This window comes from Sinohyriopsis cumingii, chromosome 3 (genome assembly GCF_028554795.1).
Source record: "Sinohyriopsis cumingii isolate HCF-2022 chromosome 3, ASM2855479v2, whole genome shotgun sequence".
NCBI classification, from domain to species: domain Eukaryota; kingdom Metazoa; phylum Mollusca; class Bivalvia; order Unionida; family Unionidae; genus Sinohyriopsis; species Sinohyriopsis cumingii.
This window is the reverse complement of record NC_142963.1, coordinates 123,481,187-123,504,920: the sequence shown is the minus strand read 5'-3', so window position 1 is coordinate 123,504,920 and position 23,734 is coordinate 123,481,187. Positions and strand designations below refer to the sequence as shown.

General features: G+C 33.9%; 1 protein-coding gene across 1 annotated transcript in view; it reads left to right on the top strand.

The window, feature by feature from the left end:
• Positions 1-23,734, top strand: part of LOC149803762 (dynein axonemal heavy chain 3-like) — a 311,163-nt gene that overhangs the window by 213,663 nt on the left and 73,766 nt on the right. Inside the window, exons 51-58 of the mRNA XM_089953988.1 lie at positions 747-953; positions 5,007-5,134; positions 5,588-5,712; positions 10,201-10,386; positions 17,955-18,122; positions 18,942-19,075; positions 20,544-20,829; positions 23,144-23,311. Coding sequence (XP_089810114.1) covers positions 747-953; positions 5,007-5,134; positions 5,588-5,712; positions 10,201-10,386; positions 17,955-18,122; positions 18,942-19,075; positions 20,544-20,829; positions 23,144-23,311 — 1,402 coding nt within the window. The remainder of the gene's footprint in view (positions 1-746; positions 954-5,006; positions 5,135-5,587; positions 5,713-10,200; positions 10,387-17,954; positions 18,123-18,941; positions 19,076-20,543; positions 20,830-23,143; positions 23,312-23,734) is intronic.

Genomic DNA, 23,734 nt, shown 5'->3' with positions numbered 1-23,734 from the left:
TTTGGGTTGATCTCTGTGTTGGAAGTTGATCTCCTGGCTTGGGGTTCATCTCACATTGAGAGTTGTTCACCAAGCTTAGGGTTAATTCCCATGTGTGAGGTTGATCTCCATATTGATAGTTGAAATATAGGTTTGGGTTGATCTTTTTAGGGGATTAATCCCCAAGCTTAGGGCTGATCTCTCTGTGTGGGGTTGGTCTCCATGTTGGGAGTTGATCTCCAGGTTTGGGCATTATCTCTATGTTGATGGTTGATCCCCAAGTTTAGGGATGATCTCTAAGTTGGGATTTGATCTCTGCATGTAGGATTGATCTCCAGGCTGGGAGTGAAATGGTCATATTTGGTTGTCATCTTAGTGTCAGCCCAGATCTTCAATCACATAATGTGCTGGCAGATCAAGACTGATGATTTCAAGCAAACAGCATTGACCTTGCGCTGTCATTGTACTATATGACTGTCTGTATGGGTGAACACTATTTTTAATTTGGCATGTGTTATTCATGGATCAGTGCATTAAAACAGACAAAGCTTTGCACCAGTATGTTAATTTCATTCATTTTGGTGTTACTTAGAGATTTTGTCTTTATTATAAAGATTTACTAGGGGCATCTATTTAAAAAAATTGTTTATCAAAATAAATTATTTTTCAAAGTCTTTGCCTTATGCGTGAATGATTATTTCCTGTTCTATTAATATTGTACTCTTGTTTTTCCTATATCTTACATTTTGCTTTTCACATCTTTTCAGGGAAACATTTTTCAACATTGTGAAAGAACAGTGCCAAAACAGTTTCAAAGTAAACATTGATAAAGTTTTGGGTCATTTGTCCAAAAGTGGTAAAGTGCTGGATGATAATGTCCGTAGCTTATTCTTTGGTGACTACATCGCAAGTGGAGATGTCAGAGTCTACAATGAGGTTACAAACCTGAATGAGCTTACCAAAGTTATGGAAAAGTAAGTATAGTCGAGATGAACAGTAATGAGATCAGTATAAGGCTTGTAGTTACAAGCCAGCAGTATAAAAACTTACTTTAAGCTATATAAAGATTAAACAATACACCTTACATGAGGAAATTTAATTTGCCAGTATTTTTGGAGCTCTTGCAAATTTCTAGAGAACATTATAATCCTCATAACCTTAGAAAAATCTGCTGTGTAGTTTTCAGGAATCATTTTTTCCCTTTAAAATCAAACATTCAATTTTTGTAAAATTAGAAATGGCATAGGATTAGCATTAGAGAAAATATTTTTGTAAAATTAGAAATGGCATAGGATTAGCATTAGAGAAAATATTTTTGTAAAATTAGAAATGGCATAGGATTAGCATTAGAGAAAATATTTTTGTAAAATTAGAAATGGCATAGGATTAGCATTAGAGAAAATATTTTTGCATGTATTAATAAGTTCACTAATTGATAACTTACACATACCACCAGTACTCTCTACTGTCTAGCTGCCAGTTTTTGTGTGTGTGTAGTTAGTTTGCCACATAGCAATAGTTGCACCATAGGATATTAATACAAGTTCTTAACTTAATTGCAATATGTTGATAGTATATTTTGAAGACATTTCAGGTTTTGTTAACAAAATTTTTGATGCAACAGCTGTTTTCAAACAACTAAGAAATATTACATGTCTTTTTTATGTTTTGTTTATCAGTTTGCAATGACATGACTTGATCTGAAATATTGACTCTTATTTTTTATAGTAATTTATTTATAAGTACTAATTGGCATGAAACATCAAACTATCAATTTAAATATGATCATTTTCCAAATAAAAACAAATGATAATAAAGGTTTTGGCAGTAATGAGTTCTGATTCATACAAAGTTTTTGTCTAGGACATGTCATTGTATAAATTCCCCTCAATTTAATGAATTCAGTTCCCATCCTTAAGTGATCAATCGCATGAAAAGTGCACACAGATGGTTTGTTGGTGAGTGTAATAAAACCATTATTAATCATTAATATTAACAAAACTCAGTCTGATCATGTAAGCGCTTGACTTCTCGATCAACTTCTGTAATCAAGCCTTTCAATAAAGTGAGATTTCGCAACTGATCAATGAGATGCTTTCATTGATTATCTAGTTATTAAAAGCATTTTACCAGCTGCATTTGGTAAGATGGTACAAAAAGTTTGACATTCAGATTTTGGTATTTGGTGGTAATGTATCTGCTGTTACATACAGTTCTAATGCATATGTTGTAGTTCCTTTGCCAGTTGATACAGTTACTATCACTGTGCAGTTAATGATATAAATAAATGTCAGTTTTACCATTATTCATTAAAAGTTATTTATCACACACACACACACAACTGTCAAAACATACTACACCACTTCCATGATAACTTTTGTTTGATGATGACTCGCAAACCTAACTTGAAGAAAATCACGCTCAAAATTGGTAACTGAAAATTTGATATATCACTTGTTTTGTGGTTGAAAACAGTAGATAGGACCTGGAAATTTTAATCAGCATTATGTAATTATCAACTCTTAATAAGAATAATTTATTACATTTTCTTTCCAAACAACATTCTTAGCACACCAAAATTAATGATATTCAAGGAAGTTTTGATCAAGGAAAATGACATACTTAGTGTGTAGGCAGTACTTAAATAAATACCAATTAAATAATTTTTATCAAGTGAAATTTGTGTTTTAGTTCTACCTTTAGTTCCTTTTAAGTGTAATCATCTTATATGCAATATGTATTTGAATGTAAAATGTGTCAATCTGCTGTAACAGCTTTGTCTGTGAGCATTTCTTTGAGGACCTAATTAAGTCTGACTGTATTTTGATATCTGACTTGCAGAAGTATTTGTTGTATTGTTGCACTTAATTAAAAGCTGGCCTTCTTTTGTATTGTCATGTCTTTTGAATGAAAAAATAAAGAGGTGGAATACTTATGGACTCTAATAAAAATAAACAATCAGCATATAAAAATATAAATCAATTCATAGACTCAGCAGGATAATTACTATCCCCACAAAACCAAAAGACCCAGTAACTAGCTAAATAAATTTAGAAGCCACCACATAAAAACCCATAACATATCATTCAATTTTATAAAAGTATTAATAAATAATTCACTTTCGAAGCACCTATAAAAAACTAAGGAAACCGCAAAATCGGATGTCCTAGATGTCCTTAACGAACCGAGTAATCAGCTAGGATTCCGGTCCTAGATGTCCTTAAGGAACCGTGTAATCGGCTAGGACTCCGGTCTCTTGCTAAAAAAAGTATAAATAACATTCAATCTCTTAAAACATTAATTAATAAATAACTTAAAGAGGTAATATCTAAAAACTTATAAATAACATAACGTAGGAAACACACCCTAAACACCTCGACTAGTAATACCATAATAACCTTGAAAATCTCTCTTCATACATGATTTCTACTAAGAACCTCTATAAACAGAATAGAACATCCCCCCCTTCCTTTTAGAACATTTTGAAGAAGAAGAAAAAAAAATCGAAAAAAAAATTTTTTAAAAAAATTGCAAGAAACACCAGGCAAATGCAACAAGAAACCAGCAATGTAAAGCAAGCAGGACCGTTCCCGGGCTCTCCTTCCCACTGATGACAGCCAACCATTCAACTGTATGGACCTTTATGGACCCACAGATTGAGACCAAACTATCAGGGTTCCTTGAATCCATAAAAGCCTGGGGGAGGTGGCACCATCCCCTTCCCCAGGAACAACTAGCAGGCTGCGGTACAGTCAGAAAAAAGTGGCACATGCACAGTTGTGCGCACGCCACTATAATTAAACTCAACAACAACAAAGGTGGAATAAAAGAAAAGTTAAAAGTCATGTAAATCCTACATGCTTAAGATCTAGTGGCCTTGGTCGTATTTTGAGTGAACTCATTTCAGTTGATAAATCAAACACTGTTATAAATTAACCAACTCATTCCTAAATGTGATCAAAGATAGCATGGCAACCAAACAAAATGAATCCCTGTAAAATTAAGAGCTTTGTTTCACAGATACAGACCATTGTGAGCAATCAAGTTTCAGAGAATTCCTGAATTTGCAAATAGAGATATCCTCAAGAATGATAGGAAGTTTCACTTATACTTGCAAAGAAATCACGGCAACAATATTGTACTAATTGAACAATACAAAAATTGAGTTTCGATATAGACAATTGTCTCAAAAAATGAATGTTGCTAGTTTTTAAAATAGGGTAATCTTGTTTGGTGGTGTATCAACAATTAATCTGGCTTCATAGATTCCCTGCTTCACACTATTCTTTTACGTATCACTCTAAGAACCAGACTAATCAACAAACCAAACAAGCAGTGACATATACACAAATGTTTCCCATGCACATTTATACAATGACATGTCCTAGGCAAAACATTATATGAATCAGAACACATTACTGCCAAAACCTTTGTTATCATTTGTTTTTATTTGGAAAATGATCACATTTAAATTGATAGTTTGATGTTTCATGCCAATTAGTACTTATAAATAAATTACTAAATAAATTACTATAAAAACTATGAAACCAGTAGGAATAATGTTAATGGTTTTTCAGATGTTGGACATTTTGAAAATAAATGTAATTTATACAGAATAACAAACAATTTCATTAGAAAAAGCACATTATTGACAGTTATTATCGATGCAATTGTAAAACAAGGATTCAGTCATTAAACAGCCCAGTTCCCTCGCCCACCCCCACCCCTGCAATTTTCTTGATGTCCATTGGATTTTTTGGGAGGTGCTTCAGTAACTCATGCCCTCCCTTATAGTGTGGTCTATGTTTTTGGACCCCTTTGTGAGTGAGTTATTGAGGGAAGGATGTATAAAGGTTTATTCATAGAGACTGTTTTGATATACAATCGTCTTAAAATGTCTAAAATCCTCCTCTTATGAAATCACTACATATTCCTTTAGAAGTTGCTTTCACATTGTTATTCTTGATCGACAGTTTATTGTTTTCACACTTCCATGCTCATCTCTTTTTCTTGTTGTGTCACTCTAGCTATCTGGATGAGTACAACATGATCAGCAAAGCTCCCATGCGCTTAGTGTTGTTCAAATTTGCTATTGAGCACATTTCACGAGTTAGCAGAGTTTTACTTCAGGATAATGGGCATGCCTTGCTTGTTGGTAAGTGTATGTCAGCAATGGCACATTTTCTGTTGGCTTGAAACAGTCTTCCCATTTTAGTTAGACATCTATTCTCTGCTCTGCAAAGGTTTTCAGATAGTTTTGATATCTTCTTAGTCAGGGATGGATAGATTTACCACATTTTAAAACATAAGAAAAAAGAACCTGCATCACATAAAATTTCATCAAATAAGATCTTTTCAAAATGTTTTATATCTCGCAAAGTCATGCAGTGCCATATATCAAATAATGAAGCAATATAACTCTTTTCTCAGTTTGAAGATTGGATTTAAAATTCACAGCTAGAATCTTTGGGAAAGACTGATCGATTATTTGAAACAAATCATCTTTTGGCACTATTGCAGAAAATTATGGCTAATGAATATTCTGAAAATTAGAGTGATTTTATCTCAATATTGATTTATTTTAATGACATTCTTTTCTTATTATCAGGAATTGGAGGCAGTGGTCGTCAGAGTGCAGCCAAGCTTGCAGCATTTATGTCTGACTATGAGCTCTTCCAGATTGAGATCACCAGAAATTACACTGCAACTGAATGGAGAGAGGACATAAAAAAAGTAGGTTTCTGCTGTGGTTTGTGAAGATATCGTAGGCTTGACTCCGAAGCATGTAGCAAAAGAGATTCCTTTTAATGACACACCCATTCCGAAGTTGTTTTTTTCTTTGAATTCTCATATGCAAAGCAAGCTTCTCTAAGGAATTCAGGGTTTCCATGGGTCAGGGATAAGTGAGGAAAATTTTAAAAGGCAGGTAAAATTTAACAGTTTTGTAAAAAGTCAGAGAAAAGTCGTAGAATTTTGTATTATTAAGCAGGACAAGTTTGTGAGGAAATGTATAATGTCCATGGCTTGTGAATGATCTCAGATTTGCTTCAGCACAATGTTTGGAGTGACATCTGAATTTATTTAAGGGTTGTGATGCTGTTTTTTCCAAACCTGTAGACTACTGGTTACCGTGCACCATATCACTAGAAAAATATGGGGAGTTCTTTGTTTTATATGATTAAAAATGAAGAAAAGTGTGTGTACGTTTCACTTGAAATGTTTGGTCAGGGCAAATTTGCTTATGGTTAGGGAATTGTCAGAATTTTTATTCCAGTAACTTGATTGAACCCTGGAGAAAATCATGCTCTTTCCTTGAACTTGCATAGTAACTGGCATTTAAGTATAAAACCTTTTGTTTAGTTCAGCATTACCTCCTTATGACAGACATTAGACACATCTTTCTTTTTACAGTAAAATATTTATTTCATTAAACATATTTGGATAAGATGTCACTGATCCAAGAACAAGAATAATAATGGTGAGAGCTGCACAAAATTGTTACTGTATTTTCAGTTTCTTTGCACAAAATTGTTACTGTATTTTCAGTTTCTTTTCAGACACCAACATTTTTGGGGGTTAAAATAAGTTTTTCATGCTTTGTAATTGTAACAGGATGCTTGGATCGAATGACAACACAACACAATGTGATGAAAGATGAAAATTTATAAAATGAATTAATAAAAAATATATAATATATATGTATATATTACAAATGTAGTGATTCACACTCCAAACATACGTCTCATTCAAATACTCTATCCAAACATTCGCAAATTGGTAAACTAAAAATGATTCATGTATTCTCATGTATGACTAAGATTCAAATAATCTTATGTAACCTCATGTAATGAAAGTGAGATTCAAATAATCTCCTGGAATGAAAGTAAGATTCACATAATCTCATGTAATCAAAATAAAGATTAAAATGTTATGTAATCAAAATAACTCAATTGTACTCGATTGAAACAACAACCAATTGAAACAAACATGACTCAGTAATTTTTACAGTCGTATGATTCATAAACATTTGTAAATCTTGCTAATGTGTCCACTGACAAACCACACAGCTCTCCTGAATTCTTGGGTTCGCCCTCACTTGTATTGGCTGTACACACCCTTCATGGATCCGCCATGCATACAAGTTTACAAACTAGCGGTTTCATCTTCGTATGGCCTTGATGGTTACATTATCTTCCATATCGACACACAGACTGCCAGACAGATAGCCTGAGATACCTGCACACACATGCGCTCTGACAGCACACAGTTCTCCTAAATTGGGTTGGCACACTTGTATTGGCCATGCCTACCCTTCATGGGTCCACCATGTGCACAGACATACGTATAGACATACTTACAGACAGCCCTTGACCGCTACAGGCAGCCCTAAACAGCTACAATAAAACCAAACTGGTCATAATAATAGGTTCAGAATTAAAATCTGTAGATACATGCTACTAAATTAAACTCAAATAACAACTTGAAACTCAAAAGTTTACAATGTTTCAAATCTGTGTAGTAGTAAAGGCATCATTTCACGATACGATATTAAAAACTGAATATGCTTCACATATCAAATAAAATACAAATGTAACACTTACCCCTATGGCTGGAGAACACAAATGGAGAACTTTCACTCCTTGACAAGATCCATAGACCAGTGTGTCAGTTAGAAATGGAACTTGCCTTAAATCCACAGGAGAGTGAGTATTAGTCCGGGTAAAATACCAGTGCATACTGTGCTTTTAGTAACTCTCACTGCAGACGATCTACGGTGAGGTGCATGCTAGTTCAGTTGCTTACCTAGAAAAACAATTATTCACCCTAGGTAACGTTGTACGCATGTATGATGAAAATGATCAAATTGTTCTATTAAGGTGAAACTAGGTTATTTCTTGCCTTATTCTGTGACAGTAATTATGGGATATCATTTTAAAAGAATATTATTTTTGCACTTAATCTTCGGACACAACTGTAATTCTGCATTGATAAGGCAAGACTGAGACTAGTATTGTGTTAGGAAGGTGGTTTACTTTTCAAAGGAAATAATCAAAAACTTGGAAGAACCACGGTTAACCTTTCCTTAGGTCACTGACAAATAATAGAAGAACATTCATTTGTTAAGACTATATTCCTGCTCTGTTGAGAAAAATTTACAATTATAAAGAAGAATTAGAAGAATATGTCACCATTTATTAAAAGAGAAAATTGTTAGAGTTCAGCACAAATGAAATACTTAATATCTCCATACTAATACACAGACCTTCTCACATACAGGTCTGTGTATCGAGGAATGGGATTCTGTGGAGAATAACTAATTAACTCATCTTTCCTGGAAATTCTTTTCATTTTCGCCTGAAATTGGGGTAGCAAACACATGTATTGAATCATTTCTGAATGGATCCAAACTTCTGTTTCTAAGAGATTTTCGTATCAGATGCTAAGATCTGTAAAGACCTAATGGGTTAATATTAAACTTTTTTTTACCAATGTTTTTCATGACATTGTCTCATTTTACTAGAAGTCTGAAACTAATTCTACTTTCTGCAAGGGTTTATTATGCATTAGAGACTAGTCTAATTTAGATCCAATGCCACAAAGGCTAAAATCTGGACACAAACTCTGGTTCTGAAACTGGTAATTTTCAGCCTAAAATAAATTGGTCTCAAAAATCAAGTTTTTTCCAGTGTATTTTTTAACATCTTTCCCCATTTTGATAATACCACCTGCTTTGGTGTATCTTAAAAAATGTTGATGTTCCAGAGCTCATAAGTATGCTACTGCATCATGATGCATAAATATGGCATGCAGGGTTAATGAGTTAAACAAATTAAGAACAAATCATCTTGTCTGTTTGTATATTATAAATTTATAAGGATAAGAATGTAATTAATATTGTGATTGGTTATATGCAAGTTTCAGTTCTGAACAGCTAAAATGGGTATTGATTCTTTGCCCCCTGCCTTTTAACAAGAAGCAGGAGATGCGGTACCCATCTTTTGGTCAAGTGTCCATCACTTTCATTTCCACTCATTAACTTTAAAAGCTTTTGAGAAGAATGGATCAAATGAGGTATTCATAAATCATTATTGAAGGTCTTATCGTTAGGGTTAAGGTAACAGCTCAAGATTTTAAGTTTTTGGTCACACACTCTTCAGCCCTGTAACTTTCAAGCCATTTTCGATTAAGAATAAAACCTGGTGTACTTATACAGCATCATTTGAAGGTTTGTCACACACCACACTTTCCATTTCACTCTTTCTTGAAAGCCATATGAGATTAAGGGATGAAACTTGGTATACTCATACTGCATCAGTGATTTTTCTTTGGCATGGGAATTTGGGGTTTCTGCATTTTTCATAACCTTGGCAAAAATTAAACCATTAATCATACCCCAAGAAAATGGCTTATAGTTTAAATTTGGGTACATATGTTTGATCCAATGACAGAGCCCAGTTACTTTGTTTACTCATGGTTGGAACTGTAGTCTGCCAGCAGGACAAAATCAAGAAATTCCAGCTCAGTCTGAGAGGATGGTTGTTATTCTTCATCAAATCAAGCATCTGGATCAGAGACTGAAATCAGGCATCTGGATCTGAGACTGAAATCAGGCATCTGGATCTGAGACTGAAATCATGCATCTGGATCTGAGACTGAAATCAGGCATCTGGATCTGAGACTGAAATCATGCATCTGGATCTGTAACTGAAATCAGGCATCAGGATCTGTGACTGAAATCAGGTATCAGGATCTGTGACTGAAATCAGGCATTTGGACCATGTTTCTGAAATCAGGCATCTGGATCTTTGACTGAAAAACTTTGCAATTCTTTAGCAGCTCAGACTCTGCCACCATTTAAAAAGTGTAATATGGTCATGTGCATAGAGCAAAATGGAGAGATGGATAGGCATTCCTATAGAAAAATGGTCAAGGAATGACATGTGGTGAATGTGTGAAGCATATATGCTTTCGCAACAGGATGTACAAAGCACTGAACTAATATTGTTGAAAGATAAATAACAATTGAGATAAGGTCATGTTTGTAAGATTGGGAGTGACATATTATATCAGAGATGGGGATGTATTATTGAATTTCATTTCATTTTTTAAAGGGGTTTAATTGAAACTGGGCATCTGTTCTGGTCTTAGCATATGTGTGCTTTGTTCCATTGCCTTTTTAAAATTTGATTTATACAGATTTTAATTCCATTATTTTTGCAGCTCCTAATGAAAACAGGCAATGAGGGCAAACCAACAGTGTTCCTATTTGCTGACACCCAGATCAAAGATGAGTCATTCATGGAGGACATCAGTATGATCCTGAATACAGGAGATGTTCCCAATATCTTTGCTTCTGATGAGAAGGCTGAGCTGATAGAGAAAATGCAGAGTGTTGCCCGACAGGAGGTTTGTGTGGCAAACGGTTATCATTTGAAGTTTAAGCTTTTTTTGTTGTTATTTTTTGTTTTGAAAAAATGGTTGAGAAAAGGAATCTAACTTCACAGTAACCAACTGTTAACAATGGCTATCATATAACCCTGTTTAATTTTTCAAGTTTTGAGGCAATGTCTAACTCATTAAATTTTGAAAATATTCTGTCACAGACAATACATGGCATTTTTCAAATTGTGGAAATTGAACATTTTGTGCTTTCTATACAAATATTGATGTATGTTATCAGTATGACCTTTCTCTTTGAGCGTTTACTCATTGGATTGGGTTTTTTCATTCTCATTTAAAAGCTTTAGATTGATGCAAACAGTGGAAATAATGTTTAAAAAATTGAATTATATTAATGCAGGCTGGCTGGCAATTTTTTCTCTTATATGACACTGTGACTGCAGATGAACCAGAAACAACATATTTTCAGGCAAAATGGTACATGAAATTCATTTAAGGTATGGATAAAACTTGAGGTACCGTCTGCCAAGAAGCAGAGATTTGTTAGGACATAGTTTTCAAATTTGATGATTCTTTGCGATATATTATCAATTTGTGTCATGCATATACTGTTGTCTTTGGAATATTTACTTTAATTATTATTGGATTTTAAAATGACTGAAAGAGAAAGGAACCCACAATGTTTTCAGTAACTAGTTTTTATTGTTATTATTGTTATTATGAGTAGCCAAAAAGAACATAAGAAAAAGCGTATAAGATGTTTCGGTGTAATAAGATTCTAGAGGGCTCTCAAAACTCACTTATTTCGACTGCAAGAATAAACTTAAAGATCTAATAATGTTTCCTACCTGAAATATTCTCAGCATGTTTTTTATTTTTTAATATTTTTTTTCTAATTTCATGGTGTTTGTTTTTGTAATAATATTATTATATGCATTTTATCTTATAGGTGTTGTCTAATGTTGTAAAGCCCTTAGAGCTTCTAAAGATTAGGCACTATACAAAGTCTTCATGATTATTATTATTATTATTATTATTATTATTACTGATTGTACTGTTGTGTGTATAAGGCATATTGTGGGTACAGCAGGCTTCCCACAGTCCTTTGAAGACCTACAAATCGTTCATGGTCATATTAGGTCTAGCAGAGACATGGAACTAGGAAAACATTTTTATATGTAACATATGAATAATGAAATTTGATCCTTGTGAAAAATATTGTTCAGTTATGGCTATGTCTCTTAAAGAACAAACACACACACACAAACATACACAGAGAGTGTTATGAATACACACAGTTCACCTTAGTACTTATAAGTTTCCAATTAATCATGATGTTTTAGATAGATCCTATAGACTATTAATTATATAATTACTGTAGCAAACAGTGAAACAATACATAAATACACATTTGACAAAATGTATGATCGTTTCATTTAAATTAAGCGTGTTCACTTCTAAGGGGTGGATAGGGGTGTGTTAGTGGAAACGTAGAAGATAATACTTTTTTATTTTATTTTATAAAAGGAAAAAATTGGGGTAAGTATTCTCTTACAGCAATACATATACATTGCTTGACTATAAAATATGTTAGACAAGAAATTAAAGGAACCTTCTTAGTCAGTATATATCAGCAATAATCCTTTGATACATTACCTATTAACCTAGTTCTTCGGTACGTGCATGTGTAGACGATTGTAGATATTTATGGGTGCACATGCAGGTCATACAAAATTTCAGTTTTGGTTTCTGGAGCTTTATCAGCATTAGTCCTACTTTCTTTAGCCAGTATTTCTTACAACTTTTCATTTAAACCTGCTTTTGTGTTTGCTTTGTAATAGCAAACACCTGTATATAATCATCATATACATAATAATTTACAAGAATCAACCATGTAAAATGCAACACCCAACCTCAACTCAAAACAATGTTGACCTTGTGCATTTTATTTGTGATCTTAAAAAAAGAAATTGTGAGGGTGCTCTATAGTGTACGAGGCAGAACTGTTGTCATCAGTAAGTATTAGGAAAAACTGGTGGCTTTCTCCATACAATACTAGATGACTGACATGGAAGTAGTGCAAGATAATGATGGATATTATTTTCTGTGCTTTTTTATTCATCCTAAGTTTTATGGCTTCATATATACTCATATCTTTCCCAAATCCTATTACCGTAGCTAAACTCTGTCCAGATATGTTTAAATGCATTTTTCAATGTTTTATGTGGTCCACTGGATTATTAGATGGCAGGCATATTGCTTTACTGCTGTCTGTCCATATGTCTGTACATCCAGAGTCAGTAAATCTATCCAAAATCACTTTTAATGTGACTTTACAGAAACTGCATGGCTGATATTCTCTTCTTTGGGAACTGTTCTTCTATTGAGGGTATGGTGTCCCAGTCAAAGGGGAGGGCAGTATATCCCACCAGACAGTATTGTAGAACAGTTCCCAATGGAGAAGGTCAGAATAAAATAGTTTTATCAGATTGTGGTGATTTTATTTTTAGAGGGTCACATTCCCCACAAAATGTCATTTATGACATGAACATTGCATAAATGAAAGCTCCGGAATTTTTGAAAAGTAATTGGTTACTTGGACATGTTTGTGGAACTTTTCTTTTGTTTGAGGTGGGGGCATAGTATTTTACAAACACATACCGGTATGTACTTCTTATTTGTAATCTTACAGAAAGATGTCAGTGGCATATTTAGTTAACAATGACTTTTGTCAATTGCTAATTAAAAAAATATGGCTATATTGACAATTACATAAGTTCATGATTGTGAACCACATCTTATCTTTACATCATGTGGATTGTTTAAAGGCAAAGTATGTGCGATTTATATTAATTTATTCAGTGTATTATTTACAGTCACATATATAAGAATTGTTTTGTCCATCCATCCTTCTGTCTGGCACACAATGTCATTGGTGCATATAGTTCAGTTGTATTTGCTGGAATGCCATTAAACTTGGTAAAATATTATGCCATTACCTGTAGAATGATTTTGATTTGCATATTAACAAATCACTTTGCTTCCACTATTTTCACAAGAGGTAGCTGAAAGCAGGGTCTGACAAAATCTCTATGAAATGCATCTAGTCTCACATTTTTCAATTAATTGCCAAGAAACTGGGTAAATGTTTTGGTCATTGCCTGAAGACGTGTAGGTTGATAAATCACTGCTCTAAAAAAAATATTTTGTAGGAGTTATTGCACTTCTTGACCTGCAGCTGAATGAATTATTGACAGAATCTTGTGAACAGTCTCACACATTTCAGTGGATTGTCATGATACTATGTACATGTCATGGCAATCATCTGATGATGCAAATGTCAACATATAACTGCACTTGCATTTTTTGTTGGAGTTATTGCCCTTGTTATTTTTGCAACTGAATGCAGTGTAAGAATCTTGGGAATGCAACTTGTCATGCAGTAGTTTATGGATCACTGTGAATCTTGTTTCATAATATGGTCATTATTTTAAGATGTGCATGTTTACAAATATTTGTGCACCTGCAATTTTTGTAAGAGTTACTCCCCAGTTTGACTTACAGCTGGATATAGTATATGACAGAATCTTGTAAATGTAACTAGTCTCGCAGTTTTTAGTTGATTGCTGTGAAACTTAGTCCATATTTATTATAGTTATCATCAGAGATATGTGTGCTGACAGATCATTATACTCTCCCCATTTTCAGATGAAGTATGCCCTTTTTTATACTGTTGACTCATCTCCATTAGGGGTAGGGAAGGGATTCTGGAGAGGTCTGTATATATTTATGTAATCAAATTGCTCACCATTCTTCTAGTTTATTTATTGGGTGTGGATAACTTATTTCATTTTCCTACAATAATGTTAAGATGTCTGAATTTGTTTCTTCTGATTAATAATTAGAGTATTATCTGATATTATCATGGGATGTTTTTTTATAAGTAGGTGACAGTCCTCCTGAAAAAACTTTGTCAGCAACATTTTTCATCAGATCATAGACTAAAACATTTTTGCTTATAAATGAGTAAAATAGCACATTTGGGCAGAGTTTAACATTCTTTATATAATAACTTTCATCCTTGACAGTTGAATTAAGATTATTCTGCATAAGAACATATGTAATGACCTTGCATGTAAACATCATTTGCCTAGGTGGAAGTACTTTGCTTACATCTAGTATGTTGTGTAATCTAGAGTGAGTTGCAGTTTTGGTTTATCTATATTCACAACTATGAGGGTAATTGGACAGTTGTAAACAAGGCAAAAATGGGCTAGAACAGTGGTGTAATTAATTTTTAAAACACAGGCAACCCCTTATTCTAGAATATATACTAGAAGTAGGTTCCAATTCCTCATTCATATATACTATTCTACAGCAGGTCTTATTACCTCTGCTTTTATTTTGTACTATTTGGTGACGTGTTGCATGTATGGAAGAAATTTATATGTAGACTCAGCCTTATTTATGCATATATACATACATACATACATACATACATACATACAGACACACACACACACACACACACACATAGATTCTACATGTAATCAGTGTTCACAGAATCTTGAAAAGTACCTGATTTGCTTTTGTACACCTTGAAAAAGAATTCAGTATTACAATTGTGTGGTCTTTACCTACCATGTTCAACACTATTCCTAAGTTTAGATGCAGTTAATTATAGCTCAGAATTATTTTTACCTCTGACAAGTGCTTGAATTTTCTGAACAAATGTCTTGTGTGAATCGTGATAATAGATGTAGATCATAGAATGATAACACATATTTTTAGGTGCACTAGGCATAAATCATATAATCAAGAATGATTTATTACATGCAACACATTTTATGTAATTCAATAGTAAAGTGTAAAACACAAGCATTTATTGCATATCATTTCATGTTCGTATTCAGTGCTATTTTACAGCTTAAATATAGATTATATTTCTACTGTCATGTTTGATTGTTATCATAATCATGAGAAAAGTCTGGCTATATTCCTTTGTAAGAGCTTACATTTACATCTTACCTAGCCAATGTAATATTGTATCTATTTTGATACACTGTATCTAATGTCTGTATGTAATCATGGTATTTGATACACTGTATCTTCCGTCTGTGTGTAATCATGGTAAGCTGTGCCTTGTTTGCTTTCTCATGTATGTAAATCAAGGATTCTGTGGTAAAGTTTTTATACCTCACCTCTATCCTCATGTCGATCCATCTACCCTTCAACCAGTACTCATGAACAAAACTAGTTCCACATTTTTTTTAATCCATTGGCTTGAAACATAAATAATATGATCATCACCTGAAGATATGCATATCAATAAATAACTTTAATCCCTAAATTTGTTTTAGAGTTATTGCCCTTTTAGGTCTTGTAACCTAATGCAATATATGACACAACCTTGTTAGCACAATTTATTCTTTGGGTTTTGATGGATTGGCATGAAACTTAACATATATTATGGTCATCATGTAAGATGTGCTTACCAGTATTTATAAATCACTCTGCAATCTCTTGTGTGCATCTAGTGATTCAGTTTGCAGCTTGTAGCCTTGCGTTCATCGTCTTTCATCCATCCATCAACAGTTGTTCCAACACTCTGGACTCATACTTCAGATCTGTTGAATCAAATTTGGTATAAAGGCTTATATCATCAAAATGTTGAAAGAGTTAAATAATGACTGAGATCCTGAGCTTGTTACCACTCATGAGGCTGTATTTCTAATCAGACTGATCAAATTTGAAACATGTGCTTCTATCATTGCACTCTTGAACAATTTTGGTAACGAACTTGATGCAAGCATGTTAATGTAGTGATATCACATCTGATTGGCTGAGCTTGTTAGGACTCAGAAAGCCATAGTTTTTATTTGATACTGACCAGACTTTGAAGATATACCACATGATAATGATCTTGCATGAATTTGATAATGCATGTGGTCCACATGTATTAATCGGGTGATCTTGCATGTGATGCCTGGATTTTGTTACCACTGTAGAGACTGAATTTTTGATTCAACTTTGATCAAACTTGATAAATAGGTCATCAAGAGCTTGAATGAATACATATATGAGCAAGATTCGTGCTTATTAATGAGGTCATTTTGCATCTGATTGCCTGAGCATGTCAACACTTTAGTAACTCTATTTTTGATTGTATATGACCGCTCTGGTGGCCTAAGTGGTTAGAATGCTTGCCTCTGATGCAGGAGGTCATGGGTTCAAACCCCAGCCAAGTCGTACCAAAGACTTATAAAAATGGCAGTTGCCTTGCTTGGCACCTAGCATTAAGAACTTGGTATTAGGACTGGGCGGCCTGGTGTCAGCATGATGTGACTGGGTGGGATATGATGCTACATGTCACTGGTATGATGTCCCAGTGCTTGACATCCCTATAAACTGCCACACTGCAGATGTCATACGATATGACTGAAAACTTATTAAAGCTGTGTTAAAAATCAAAATCACAAACTCTGTTTGTATGCTCATCAAACTTGGTAAATACTTTCATTTCATCAAGATACACGATGTATTTTATTCAGAGTAAGATCTACACATATTATTGGAGTGATCTTGCATAATTGGTTGAACTTCTTACTACTTGAGAGATTTTATTTCAGATCTGATGTAATAAAACTTGGTAAAAAGGCAAATATCATCAAAATGTTGGATGATTTGTATAAGAGGTATGCAGCATTACCTGTATAACAGTTTACCATGGTAATATTTTTGGTGGTATGTACCATAGTACTTTTTATCTGTACTGGTATGTCAGTAGTTTCTGTCAGTAAGTAATGTGTGGAAATTCCCAAAGAATCTTGTTATGACTTTATTGATATTAACAGAATGTTTTCATAATTCATCACAAAATAGTTTTAAAAATTATCTTTAAAAAGAAATAGTTGTATCTGTCACAGTTAATGGTAAATACTGCAAATATAATTATATTTATGATCCTGTAAACCCATTTGACATATGTACACCAAAGTGGTGGTCATAAGGAAGGTTGTAAAACATATTTGGGCAAATTTAAACTTTTGGAAAATGTTCAGATTAAAATAGACAAAAAACCATGTCATGTTTTTAGTTACTTACTTGCAATTGTGAATGTTTTAAGTAAATATATATATATTCCTTGTAAAGACTCCAAATCATCCTTCGATTTTCAGGAGTGCACACTGTATCTGTCTGAACAATGCTTAATTTCTGAAGTCTGCTAAATATTTTCTTGTTTGTTCGGTAGGTGTTTTATGTTTACAGACCCTTGCAGATAGATATTTTGCCAAAATGTTGTCATCCCACTCTGTTTAAAAAGTACATTTTTTGTGTGCTTACATTTGAAAACATTACTGCAGAGTGATCAATAGGTTATACGTTTTTAAAAACCTTAATTTACTCTTTAGTGTCATTCCTGGTCATAGTTTCCCAATATCAGTCCATTTCTTTTGACATGTACATGGATCATATATTACAGGAAGGAAAATACTACTGCAAATTTTCACCTACTCATGTAATGTTTAACAGATAATCCATTATTATTATTATTATTATTATTATTATTTCAGGGCAAGAAAATGGAGGCTACACCCCTTTCTATGTACAACTATTTCATAGACCGTGTCAAAAATAACCTGCACATTGTGCTGGCAATGAGTCCTATTGGAGATGCTTTCAGGAACCGCCTCCGTATGTTCCCCTCCCTCATCAACTGTTGTACCATAGACTGGTTCCAGGTAAGGGGAAGTTGCTAAGTTTACAGCCTTAGTACAATTCTGCATAAAGAGATACCCATGTCCATCTTGCATAACAGTTTGTCTTTCCATGTTTGAAATGCAAAGCTGTAAGCTAGTTTATTCCTGCTTAGTAAGTTTAGATCTGATCAATTAGAGTCAAATTTGGCATTCAGGTTTGTTGGAATACAGTTTTATCTCAGTTTACATGCTTTTTTTCCCATCAATATTTAAAATACAAAAAAATATTCTTCATTTGTAAAGACTATGCAAAGGAAACCACTTTGCAATAAATGTAGACCAGCTTAAAATTACTGCTTCAAAGAATAATATCGTTAACACATACTATCAGTGCTAATCCTGTTACAAAAGATAATTCTAAACAATCTGACATCATCAAAGTTGCATAAATAAGATTTAGACATTTATTCATTTGCAGATAACAAACTGCCATAAATCACACTATGATCTTTATTAAACATACTTGGCAAGCATTGATTATGTGACCTTTGGCAGACACAAGATATATTAAGTTCTGATATCTGACTACAGTCTGAAAGAGAGATAGTTTTAAACCATTTGCAGAGAGATCTTTTATATTTCTTGCCAATTCATGGAGTAGAGATTCAAATAATTACAAGATCAGACAGTGGTATAAATCAAATTCCATGCTTCCCAAATCTAGGCATTACCGGAGATGGAGCATGCATTTGAGATAGTAAACTTTGGCATTATTGGCAATTTCTGTTTCATTATTGACTACATAAATGCTATGAGAGGATACAAAAGAAGTAATGAAGTGGTTTAACTGTATTTTTACAGGCATGGCCATCTGATGCCCTGGAGATGGTGGCAAACAAGTTCTTGGAAGAAGTGGAGCTGGAGGACAATGTCAGAGTAGAAGTAGTGGCCATGTGTAAACATTTCCATGAGAGTGTATATGAGATGTCTGACAGGTGAAGTTTTCATCTGTCTTGTTCTTTCTATCTCTTTATATGCCATCCTTAAGGCTGGAGTGTATCTTGTTATGACAAGCACCCAAGGGTCCATCTGTAGTCCAGCAGTTTGATCCCTGCTGTTTTTCTGCACAATATCTATAATTTTCCACCATCTCCTGTTACCAAACTTTGTAAATAACTTAAGTTCAGATAAGGAAGAAACCTGTTAGTTTTGGGGTCTGGCCTTTTTCTGGTAAATAGCACAAGATCATTGCTTCTATTTCTTAAATAAATTAAAGGAGCAGTATAAGGGTTATTATTTTGTTCGTGCATCTCAAAGCAATTATGATTTGATATGCAGGCTTTTCTAAGAATTCACTCATTGAATTTGAATGGTAGAATCCAGTATGGTATACATTACAGTTGTAGCCCTAAAATGAGCATACATCTCATGAAACTTTTCTTTAAAATTGAGTATTAGTAAATATAAATAAATCTGTTCATTGCTTGATCTGTTAGGTGAAGGAGACTGCAGGCATGACCTGAGAGTATTAGTAAATTTTTATATAGATATTTTTCCAGACCATAGGCGTATACGTGTAGACAGAAGTTATAAATTGTGGTTTCAGAATAAATAAATACTACTACAGCCTAAAGTGTTTTTCTTTTGTTTGAACTGTTTCAAATTTTGATCATCGTCACATAAAATGAAGTGCTGTAAAATAACTGAATTAAGAGATTACACAATTGATAAAACAACAAAAACAAATATACCCACAACAGTGCACTGCAAAGTTATTTATCAGTACTTATTTGTGATTTTATTGACAACAACAACAACAACAACAATAAATGTACCCACAACAGTGCACTGCAAAGTTATTTATCAGTACTTGTTTGTGATTTTATTGACAACATTTAAGTTTTCTTTCTTGTGTTATTATGGTCATGTTTTTGTGTGCTTATATCCATGGAAATTAATAAATTTGCTTTTATAATTTGTTCTGTCAGAGTACTCATGAAAGAAATTTCTACTGAATTTTCTTTCATTTCTTGTAAAATTTTCATACCACATAAAATAATGTTAATAATAATAATACCAATAATAAATAACTTTTGTTCGTGTTTACAAAGGTTTAAATAATAAAATCAGTATGTTTATCTCCATTTTTGCAGTATTGTCATTCATAGCAGTGTTGTTTAGAGCACTCTGCACTTTGCCTGCTGACCTTTTAGGTGTTTATCTATGTTTTTATCATGCATTTGTTCATAGCAGTTATGAATCAAATTGTCACAAGAAATATGCAGTGCAGTATTGCCAAATTTTAAACAAAAAAGCATGGCTTACAGACTGGTTTGAGCAGATGCATGACACTTTAGGTTACTTGCATAAAGGATGAAGCAGGTAGCAGAGAGTCATTTACCTACCATATCACAGGAATTGAAAAGATATAAATTAATGTCTTTCTATTTTCCAAATTTCCAGTTTCTATCAAATGCTGCGGAGACACAACTATGTGACCCCCACTTCCTACTTAGAGCTTATCCTGACTTTCAAGAAACTCCTGGGCCAGAAACGAGATGAGATCAGCTTACTAAGGAACCGCTACTTAACTGGGCTTGAGAAGCTAGAGTTTGCATCCTCACAGGTCTCTGTTATGCAACAGGAGCTACAGGATCTCCAACCAGAACTTATCAAGACCTCTGCTGAGACAGAAAAACTTATGATCAAAATTGAACAGGATACAGTGGAAGTGGAGGCCAAGAAAGAAGTAAGCTGTAACCAACTACACCACTCCCTCATATTTGCATGTCCAAATAACTTGCAAAACCTGCATATAACCAGTGTGGATCAAATTTTGCCCAAAATAGGCCAGCTATCTGCTGAACATGAATAGAATCATGATCAGAATTCATAAAAGAAACCTTAATATATTACGTGGATTATTGTTGAAAATTGTGGTTAGTTCATGGAAATTCGGAATCAGTATCATGAAATTTGCAACTTATAATAAGAATAATATATTCTGTTAAATTTTCTTTTAAAACAAAATTCTCGATACACTGTAATAATATACCATGAAACATCAGTCCTTGAAAATGTTAGTAATGCCTACTTTTGACAATGTATTAAGAAATAATACAAATTAAATGAGTCTTGTCAAGTGAAATTCATGTTTCAGTTTTATCTTTTAATTCAGTGTAAGTGTAATCATTGTAAATGTTGTATGCCTTCATCTGTTCATGACAATGTCACATCTGTTCATGACAATGTCAGGTGGCCATCAGATTGCAAGCATTTACTTGAGAATCTAATTATGTCCCAACTGTGTTTTGATCTGCAAGTTGCAGAAGTATGTGTTGCATTATTACCACTAATTAAGACTAGACCTGCATTGTTTTGTCATGTTAAATTATGTCTTTTTGTGTCAAATCAAGTAAAGGGGATAAAATAATAAAAGTTAAAAATGCATTCAAATCCTGCCTTCATGAGAGATAGTGGTCATGGTCATGTGTCAAGTCAACTCATTTCCCTCAACCAATCAAACACTGTTGTGAATGTTTTTGTGTTAGCAGTATTAAAGTATACAACATTAATCAGAAGTTTATCCTAATCATTCGTGTTTGTGAACACGGATAGCAAAGGAGTCAAGAAAAGGCATACTTGGTGTATGAAAAGATTGGTTTCATAGAGTTCATTATGTAGAAATGAAACCCAGATTTTGTAGTGATCTGAAAGTTCCCAAATTGGCACTTGAATTTTAGTCAAGGATGAGCACAACTTTCACAATTACTTGCAATATTTTTGCTGGTACACTCAAGATGTGTAATGAAACATTTTGGAGTACCATATCTACTCACTTATAAGTCAAGTCAAGCTGCAAACAACAAAGATCCTGATCTGCCATAGCTTAATGCACCTGCTGATCAGAGTCTGTGTTGTTTGTGCTATTGATTGCTACTAACAAACTGCACAGACTCAGATATGCAGGTGCATTATGTGACACCAGATCTGGGTCTGTACAGTTTGCAGTTGGATTCGACTTATAGGTGAGTATGTATGGTACTGTTTCTAGCAATCTCTCAAAGATTGATTATCTTTTTTAAAAAAAGGGTAACTTATAAAGCGAATTGTTGTTGTTGTTGTTGTAGGGTTTAATGCCATTTTTCAGCACACGATAGGCTGCTAGTATTAATGGTGGAGGTAGAACCCGGAAAAATCCTGGAAAGAACCAACCACCCTTGAGAAGCTACTGGCAAGCTTTCTCACATACCCACATAAGCCGAATTGCAGACTCAAACCCATGCAGACAGAGGTGAGATGGCAGTGATCTGTAACAGAGAGTACTTTAGACCACTTGGCCACTCAGGGCCCCAGATATAAAGCGAATTACTTCATTAGAAAAATGCTATTTACAGTTAATTTTCCAACACAACAATAAAGCAAATATTCAACCATTTAACCCCACTTGCTCTTCTTGCTGTCAATTGACAGTCCTTTCCTAATTTTTCATAGGTACCTCAATCACTGGTGCCCTCACTTATGCTACAGTTTATGTTTTTTTTTTACCCTATTGTGTACTAGTTTTCATGGGTGAGGTGTATTCTAAATCATCCTTTTATCTCTGCATCCTGAAATTAATATTTCACTGTTACATTTCAGAATCTTAAAACGTTATGAATAGTGTTCATCACTAATATAAAGAAGGTCTGTCAGTTAACATTTTTATCTCTAAGGTATTTGATGATTTCATTATAGGTGGTAAAAATGCTAACTTGGGAAATTTATTTTTTCACTTCCAATAAAGTTGTATTACCACAGTTGTGTGGCAAAATGGCAACCTGACCAACCATCTGGACTCATGACTGGAAAGTCTAGAGTTTGCAGTTTGCTGTGGACTTCAAGGCACTTGATCTCACTTGCTTCATGGATACTAGCAGTTAGCTTTTGATAGAAAGGTCATGATCACGGGTGAAGCATTATTAGTTGCTGTGTGATGTAGGAACTATGGTAAACTCCATATTTGCAAGCAGTTACTGGTTTGTAAAAGTTTAAACATTGAATCTATCTCTTTTTTTCTTCAGGTGGTAGCTGCAGATGAAGCTATTGCTAATGAAGCTGCTGCAGCAGCCCAGGCAATCAAAGATGAGTGTGAAAGTGACCTGGCTGAAGCCATCCCAGCCCTTGAGGCTGCCATACAGGCTCTGAATACGCTTAAGCCTGCTGACATTACCCTTGTCAAGTCCATGAAGGTAATTTTACGGATACACTATATATATTATTTGAGTTTTTGCAAGTCAGGTAAATTCAAAGCAGATCATAAATAAATCTGAAAGCCCATGAATATTTTCAGTGGTGGTACCTTTATAACAATGAGCCTCTAAAAAAAAGCTAATAAAACCTGTAGCTCATGATAGGTGTTGTACAGATCAGAAGTTCGGTGTAACCCTGCTATAAAATGATGGTTGGGGTCCATAGAACCCAACCATGTTATAGACCAAACCATGTTATAACCAACCAAGTCGGTTAGCTGAGAAAAATGATGCAGTTACCTAAAATATGGAGGGGGGGATAAAAGCCAGCACAAAAATACATGCTTTTGATCAAATGAAGATAAACTAGTATGAAAAACACTTGTATATTGACAACTTACATTTGTGCAGTACAATCCATAG